Genomic DNA, 8,017 nt, shown 5'->3' on the forward strand with positions numbered 1-8,017 from the left:
CTCTTACTGACAGTGCGCTCAGCTAAATACTTTAAGAACCAGATTGTCCTGTTGCAAATGGTGTTGGAGACTAAATATACTACTATTAATTGAAATTCTCCTCTCGGCATGAGAAGTGAAAGTAAAGTACTTATTTTCTTTAATACAAATGCCCTTTATTTCATGAAAATGAATGTAATTTATTACATTCATTTGTAATTAAATCCATGTGACTATTGTAGCCTTTGAGAAAAGTAAGTATTTGAATAGTTTTAACTTGTAGTACTTTGTTGAAAAGGCTAAAGTTAATGTAAGGCAGAACAACATTATTCAATCTCTGTTGACCTTTGAAGAACCGTTGGATGCAACACCCTATACAAATTATCATAACATAGTCTCCAAATTCTATTAAATGGACTTCAGTTCTGGAAAAAAACTGATCTTGTGGGCCACCAACAGTGATGACGTTAACAAGTCCTTTTGGGATGTCCTTTCTATGACTCTTGCCTGAAAGAGACTTATTGTAGTCTACGATGAAGTGTGAGCACATAATAACACACAAGATTTAGACACACACACGAGGTAGCTTCAGATGGAAAATTAAATTACTTTGGGTCATGATGTGTTATTCATCTTCATAATTACAACTTTGTTTAGAGGGAAATTTCATAGATGCTCTCTCTACAGCTGCAATAAGCTGTTTGAAGGTGTAGTGTATGAATGTTGTGATTCTGGTTGGCAGTACTTGAGATAGTAATTTAAAGGTGTTGAATTATCATGGATATCCATTCAAATAAATGAACAACAGTTTCTTTATTTCTGGTTAGAAAGTGCTTGATGAGCACAGAACAATAGTCAGAGAATTGTCATGCTGAAAAGGAAAGGGAGGTCACTTTTAAATGTATCAATCTGGGATGTTGTTAAATACTGAGCACAGGTAGCAGAGAATAACCCATTTGACTTCATTGATACTTCAACACATGAAAACAGTTGCTGAATAAAATACCATTACTGTATGTCATATTATTTAAAGTTATGTTCTAGTCAAATATATGTTATGAGCGCTTTCATTAGTTAGCTTCCATCATCCAGGAATTACAAATCATACTGTCAAGAAAACAACTTGTACATCATTGAAAAGGCATTGGGATTTATAGTTGAATACAATTGTTAAAATTTCAGTTGTGAACTGTTATAATCACTGTTGTCTCTGCCTTCCGTTTGTCCTGTGTGGCTCAGTTGGTAAAGCATGGCACTTGGGTTGTGGGTTCAAATCCCGTGGAGGACCAGTACAGAAAAAAAGTATGAAAATTGTATGCGATCACTATTATAAGTTTCTCAAGATAAGAGCATCTGCTAAATGACTCAAATGTAACTGTCATGTGATTAAACAATCTGATATCATCCACCAGGCATGCTTGCCTGTTTGCATAAAGAACATCCAACGCTGTCTCCCACTTTTAACTGTTCGTTCCAACTCATGACAGGCAGAAACACATCCACAACTGGTGATTGTTGATATGTCTGCTAGCTCAAATGGTATTTACATTTACATTTAAGTCATTTAGCAGACGCTCTTATCCAGAGCGACTTACAAATTGGTATCAAGTAGACCTATGAAATTAGGTCCATCGCATGTCTAAGTGCTTGATTGTAGTCCCCTCCCAGGAGTGGCCTTGAAGAACCACAATAAGAGATGTGAAGAGTTTCTTTATTTCAAGGGCCTTGTTAAGACGTCTGGCTCGCTCCACTGATTTTAGTCCTGCAAAAGACATAAAAGCATGTATCAAGATGTGAAAACAATCTCCTGTGGGTGCATATCAAGAGGTGCTGGGATGTGTACAAATATAACTGTAGAAATAAAGCTTGCATGCATATCCAATGACTTCATAGGTGCCCGAGTTGTCAATGTAAGTACATGGGGTAGAAAAATATAAACCATTCCAAGAAAATAACTGCTTTGTCAGATCAGATGCAGTGTAGCAGAGAATAACCCACTCAAATAATAATTTGAGTGGGACACAAGCAAATTCTTTGGCCCTCTATTTAGCGTTGGATGCAAACCAACCAAAACATTTTCCTTATTGTGTTTCTATAAAGAGACAGATTCTTCTTTCCCCTCTTTACCTCCTTATTGAGGGTAAGGACACATGCCAGAGAATTTGAACATTTGTTTATGACTTGATGGTGTAAGTTTGTTTGTTGTACTTAACTTTTTACAGTATACTGTTTAGTGTTTATGATTCTATTTCCATGCATTTGTTTTCCAAATACTTCTGACAATAAGTATTTCATTTTACATGTGAATATCCTAAAATCTTTGATATAATTGACATTATGTTTAAAACATTACACATATAAGTATTATTTACATGCTAGATTTGACATTTTATTGGGAAAAAGTTCCATTGAGTAGACAATAAGTGAATTCAGAGCAGAGTTCAGGGCTTTAAATGAGTGCAGGAATCAGTTCTAAATTTCTTAAATCAGTATGCATTGAAAAAAACGTTTCCCCCCCTCAAGTTTCCCCTCAGACTCACTGGCTCTCTCTGACAAAGGGATTTCTTTCTTACACAGCTACCCCCCCCCCCCCTCTCTCTCTCATGTAACAGCTGCTGCTCAGTGCTGTATCCTGAGAGAGTGATGATCAGTGTTTTTTTGTTTTTTTCAAAGTGTTTTTTTGGAACAGATGGCCAGGGGAGAGCTGGGGAATGTGCCAGCACTGCGCTGGGGAATGTGCCAATTCCTGCAGCGAGTGAGTTCTCTGGGCTCCAGCTCGCGTGCCTTCACCCTGCCCTCTGCCCTGAGTGGCGCCAGCAGGACTTCCCAACTAGCGTTACGAACATCTGGTGTCTGGGACTGACAGGGAAAAAAGCAGCTCAGCTAGTTTCCTTGTGAATGCTCTTATGCCAAGGAAACACATGAGCTCACGGTGAGGGAGAGAGAGCTAGAGGGAGCTGAGCACTGGAAGTGCAGGGAAAAGTTATGTGCATGTAATTATGTAGGATATGTAATCTATGAACAAACACCTAATTCATCATTGTATTAGTATTTTCTTTAAGAAAAGTTTTCAAATATTTTCATCAACCGGTTTGCAGGGGATGTAAAAAAAGTTTGAAGTTGTAATTTGTGGTTTACAAAACTGTGTATGTAATGTATGTGAAATACAACTTGTTTACAGTTTTTTTAAGTTACTGTATTTATTGAATCAATACTTTATTGAATAGTCAGGGGTGATCAACCTATTTGAAAACAATTGTGTTATGTTATGTTATGAGTTTTGGAAATAGACGAAGAGCAGCTGGAATCCTCTCTGTGAAATTGACCCAAATGACATAATTTTTGACAATTAAATACTTTTGGGCATTTACTTTCCAGATATGACTAAATGACAAACAGTGTGTTTTAAAAGTTAGATTAAATGATAATGTTGTTTCACCAAGAAAGAAAATGGGGGAAAGGGTGATCTGGAGAATAAATGAGAGATAAAGGAGAAGACTGACGGGACAGATGAGGAACTGGGGGGGAAAGTCATCGATAGAACAGTGTTAAAACGTTAATTCATGTGTAAATGAACGTTCTCCATGCTTGGATCTCATCTGTGCATTAAAGGCCCTGTTGGTTTATAGAGAGGCCATGCAGATGTGTGGATCCAGGAGAGGGCTGGAGGAAGTTCAGCTTCAGTTTACATGACTCCCAGTGTCATAAAACTGCACACAAAGGCATCAATCACCCCTTTTATTCACCCGGGGCACTTTTTCTTCTGCTGTGGACAAAAAACTGGCGGAACACCCAGTTCCCTTTCAAACACGAGTTGATGATGATTTAATTTAATGGGATCCCTATTAGGCAAAGGAATGCCTCTCTTAATTGGTGAGAGTGTATTCTTTCCTCTTTTGTTATCATTATCGTTAGAATTACCATCCCTCTGTCTGTCACACTGCCCCATGTTTTCCGACCGGAACCATCAAAATGATCTTTGCAGCATGCTGATCGGTAAAAGGGAAGTTTTCACTGCTGTGATATCATCAATTCACCAGTCATTCAAAAACAACATATAGTTTCGTTAGGAAATGACATGACAGTGAAGGAGGAGAGGTGTTTAACTAGTAGAAAGAAAAGAAAGAAAAGCTCTATACAATTAGCTTTATTTGAAAGTTAAATATCCATGACCAATTATTTTATTGGTCTTGTATGGTCACCTGTTGCTATTTATCAACGGCTTTGTTTATAAGCATAGTTTATGTTTCAAGGTTATTGATATGCTATATTGTCAAAAACATGTTTGAATTAGAAGCTAGCTTTGACTTGGCTTTCCATTCCCTCTCCCTCTCTATTATTCAGAGTCCCTGCTCCGTTTTTGATGGCCTTGAACTTTATAGCAAACTTATTACAAAACCTCAGCAATGTCTCCATCTGTGTGCTTGAGTACTTCCCATTTGCAGGAGTCCATTTCCATTTCCATGTCAATGTCTCAACCCACCTTGTCATTGCTGCATGAGGCCTTCAGCCAAAGAAGACAAGCACAGGGTAAAATCCTATGCCAGACTTTTATGCACAGGATAAAATCCCAGGCCAGACTTTTATGCACAGGGTAAAATCCCAGTCCAGACTGTCATCAGACAAAAGCCTAAATACTGAATCTTGCCTTCCCTTCTCTTCTCTTCCCTAGATCCAATTTACCTTTCTCTTCTTGGAGCGTCCCTCGGCCTGCAGGGTGCGGGTGCACTGCTCCACACACTCTCTGAAGCTCATGTTGCCGTTATCTGGGGTGTAGTCCAGGTCTGCAAGCTGAGCCAGCGACAGGATGTAGTTGCAGGCGATTCTTAATATAGCCAGCTTTGACAACTTCTGTCCATAGGAGTAGCAGGGCACCTGTATAGGGTTACAATTTGATTAGGTTTGGTCATACACAGAGTGTACAAAACATTTGGAACACCTTCCTAATATTAAGTTGCATCCCCCAACCCCCTCTTTTGCCCTCAGAACAGGATAAATTTGTCCGGGCATGGACTCTATAAAGTGTCAAACGCGTTCTACAGAGTTGCTGGCCCATGTTGACTCCAATATTTCCCACAGTTGTGTCAAGTTGGCTGGATATCCTTTGGGTGGTGTGAAAACCAGTGCACCTGGCACCTACTACCATACCCCGTTCAAAGGCACTTTAATATTTTTTCTTGCCCATTCACCCTCTGAATGGCACACATACACAATCCATGTCTCAATTGTCTCAAGGCTTGAACATGATTCTTTAACCTGTCTCCTTCCCTTAATCTACACTGATTGAAGTGGATTTAACAAGTGACATCAATAAGGGATCATTGCTTTCACCTGGATTCACCTAGTCAGTCTATGTCATGGAAAGAACCGGTGTTCTTAATGTTTGGTACACTCATGGTATATCATATGAGCGGATGGTACAACCAAGTTTAGGAGATTTTTAGTTAGGCTACTGTATATGCTCTTCAGATACTGTTGTTGGTGTCAGTTGGTGTCACGTGACAGTTTTCCACCATGTCTTTCTAAGTGCCAAAACAGCTGGTGATGACATGACACAGTGAAAGGGTTCACAGCGAAAACTTCCCTGCTTTTGTTTTCAAAGGGATATATATTTCATGTTGGATTTGGTCAAGTAAGAGTTATTTGTTTGAGTTGACATTGATAGTTCATAGTACACATACATGCTGTATCAGGCCTATCGGAGTGTGAAGAGCTTTCCTTTGTCATTAAGAAACGTGTTCCCTGTTTCCTATGCATTTGACATCTCGTTTCTGCCATTGTGAGAGGTGTCATCAGAGTGACAATTCAACTGTTTGGACTGTCTTAAAGATTTTGTACTGTTCATTCTCATGTCTTTAATGTGGCCTAGCAAACTGTGCATTATCTACACTGAAATTAATTTAATAAACTATCTATAAAAGGGGCCATACAGTTAGTACTCAAGTAGGTCTGTTGTATTGTGAAATTCACTGGTGAATTTTCATTTAATTTACGGTCCGTACAGTTGACATACTGAAATGGGAATTTAAGTGCAACAACTTACTTTGAGTTCAGCATAAACATAACATTCTGTACAAGAGGCCTCATTGTGTGTTTAGTGAATTCAGTGGAAATACCTGCTTTCTCAGCGCCTCAAAGGCTGCACTGATGGTATGCACCCGGGTCCTCTCTCTGGCATTCGCCAGTAGCCTCCGTGTCTGCTGAACCGCTCTGATCTCAGTGATGACGCCAGACGTTTCTCCCAGCCGTTTCCTTGGCGATTCCACCATGTCGCTGCTATTGATGTAGGACGCCTGAGAAGCTGAGGAGAGGGACCTCTCGGAGCGCTTGCACAGGACGATCCGGGACTGTAACGTGTGATCAGACACAAATGACTGTTGATGGTCATAACTTGTAACCTGTGGGAATGTGCTGTGAAAAGAGTCTCTGCTTGTTGATGTTGACTCGGAAAAAGGCTGCGACTGTGATGGGAGCGTCCCAGTAACTGTAGATGGTAAAGCATTTATCCTCATGTCAATAGCAATATTCGGGTTTTCAGATGAAATGATCGATTTCTCCACAGATAAAGCTGTACCAGGGTTCTGCAGTCTTTTCTGGACACGGTTCCTACATGTCTCTTCCATCAGTTCCCCCATAGAGTCGTCTTCCATTCTTAAATCATGCTCGAAACTTTGGACTTCTTCACTGGTGACACGTTTTGGGTCCCGACCTTTTCGTTTAAACTTTTTATTCCCAGTTGCATCCTTTGCATTGATTGTTTTCCAGCCATCGCTGAGTAGATGTGGATTCCTCATTTCAACACAAATACGCACTATGCACAATTGAAAACCAACAGTGCCACTGGCTTATACACGAAATATGTAGGTAGCAATATTGCGCAACAGTACGAATAATAATATTCTATTGTAATTGAATCAATATAACATAGTCGGACAGGTCCCGTTGCAATGCAACACCCTGATTGTAATGATAGATATGCATCAACAAGCTTACTAGGCCTATATATAACAACAAGAATAGACTGCATGTGCAGGCGCGTGTTGCTCCCGTGGATTCCGAGCGTCTTCTGAACCATCCAAAATTGCCAGTATTTTTTGTGAATGTGCTCTGAGGTTCATCTGTATTTGTTTAGCCTCAGTTTACATATAAGCCCCTGTCGGTGAGATAAGTCGCCACGCCGCCTACAGCGAGAGACCGCCCAAAATCCTTCTTGCGGTGCGTAATAACAGATTAACCCCTACGGTGACTTTTGTGGACAGGCCTATAGGACAATTATAATGGCAATAATTATCGTCATAAATGCTGTATAATAACACGTATTTATATCACAATCTGTATGCATTGCAAATACATTTTACATAGGATATACATGAGAGCTGGGGTAAAGAGTTTTGGGGGGTCTTTATTGAGCATGCAAAACTTAAATAAACCCACTATAGTGCACATGGTACAGTGATAGTGATAGCGTATACAGTAATAGCGTATACTTTTTGATGCGTCTGTTTATAGAAAATAATGTTTTTCATACATACTGTGACACCCACTGAAACAGGGCAGACTAATAGAGAGATCAGTCCTCAGATCTAGTGAAGCACTGGAAGAAGTTGGTACAATGCTGCCACCTACTGGAGAATGTTGGTCTGTCTGTCTGTCTGTCTGTCTGTCTGTCTGTCTGTCTGTCTGTCTGTCTGTCTGTCTGTCTGTCTGTCTGTCTGTCTGTCTGTCTGTCTGTCNTCTGTCTGTCTGTCTGTCTGTCTGTCTGTCTGTCTGTCTGTCTGTCTGTCTGTCTGTCTGTCTGTCTGTCTGTCTGTCTGTCTGTCTGTCTGTCTCTCTCTCTCTCTCTCTCTCTCTGTGTGTGCATGAAGGCCCTTTCTGACTGAATATGTAAATATTTGAAGGTATTATGAAATAGATCAGTTGGTTGGTACACATGCAGAAGTCAAACAAATATTTTGTACACACAAAACAAATAGGAAGCCTTTCATGCAATAGAGATAAAGGACCGAACTACTGTACACACAACTTTTTAGCATCAGTG

The 8,017-nt window shown here is 39.9% G+C and overlaps 1 protein-coding gene across 1 annotated transcript; it reads right to left on the reverse strand.

Annotated features, from left to right (window-relative positions):
• Positions 1-773: 773 nt before the first annotated feature.
• Positions 774-7,123, reverse strand: LOC111965324 (transcription factor atoh8). The gene is made up of 3 exons (XM_023989430.2): positions 6,096-7,123; positions 4,663-4,854; positions 774-1,741 (listed from the first exon to the last, which is right to left on the reverse strand). The coding sequence occupies exons 1-3, from the start codon at positions 6,771-6,773 to the stop codon at positions 1,736-1,738; spliced, it is 876 nt and encodes a 291-aa protein (XP_023845198.1). The 5' UTR covers positions 6,774-7,123; the 3' UTR covers positions 774-1,735.
• Positions 7,124-8,017: the final 894 nt, after the last annotated feature.

Source organism: Salvelinus sp. IW2-2015, linkage group LG6.1 (genome assembly GCF_002910315.2).
Source record: "Salvelinus sp. IW2-2015 linkage group LG6.1, ASM291031v2, whole genome shotgun sequence".
In the NCBI taxonomy this organism is placed as follows: domain Eukaryota; kingdom Metazoa; phylum Chordata; class Actinopteri; order Salmoniformes; family Salmonidae; genus Salvelinus; species Salvelinus sp. IW2-2015.

Bases quoted from the DNA above. Each gene is read 5' to 3' on its own strand.
- LOC111965324 (XM_023989430.2), bottom strand. From the start codon at position 6,773: ATGAGGAATCCACATCTACTCAGCGATGGCTGGAAAACAATCAATGCA. The intron at 4,855-6,095 runs GTATTTCCACTG...AACCCTATACAG, and splicing joins TTGAGGCGCTGAGAAAGCAG to GTGCCCTGCTACTCCTATGG.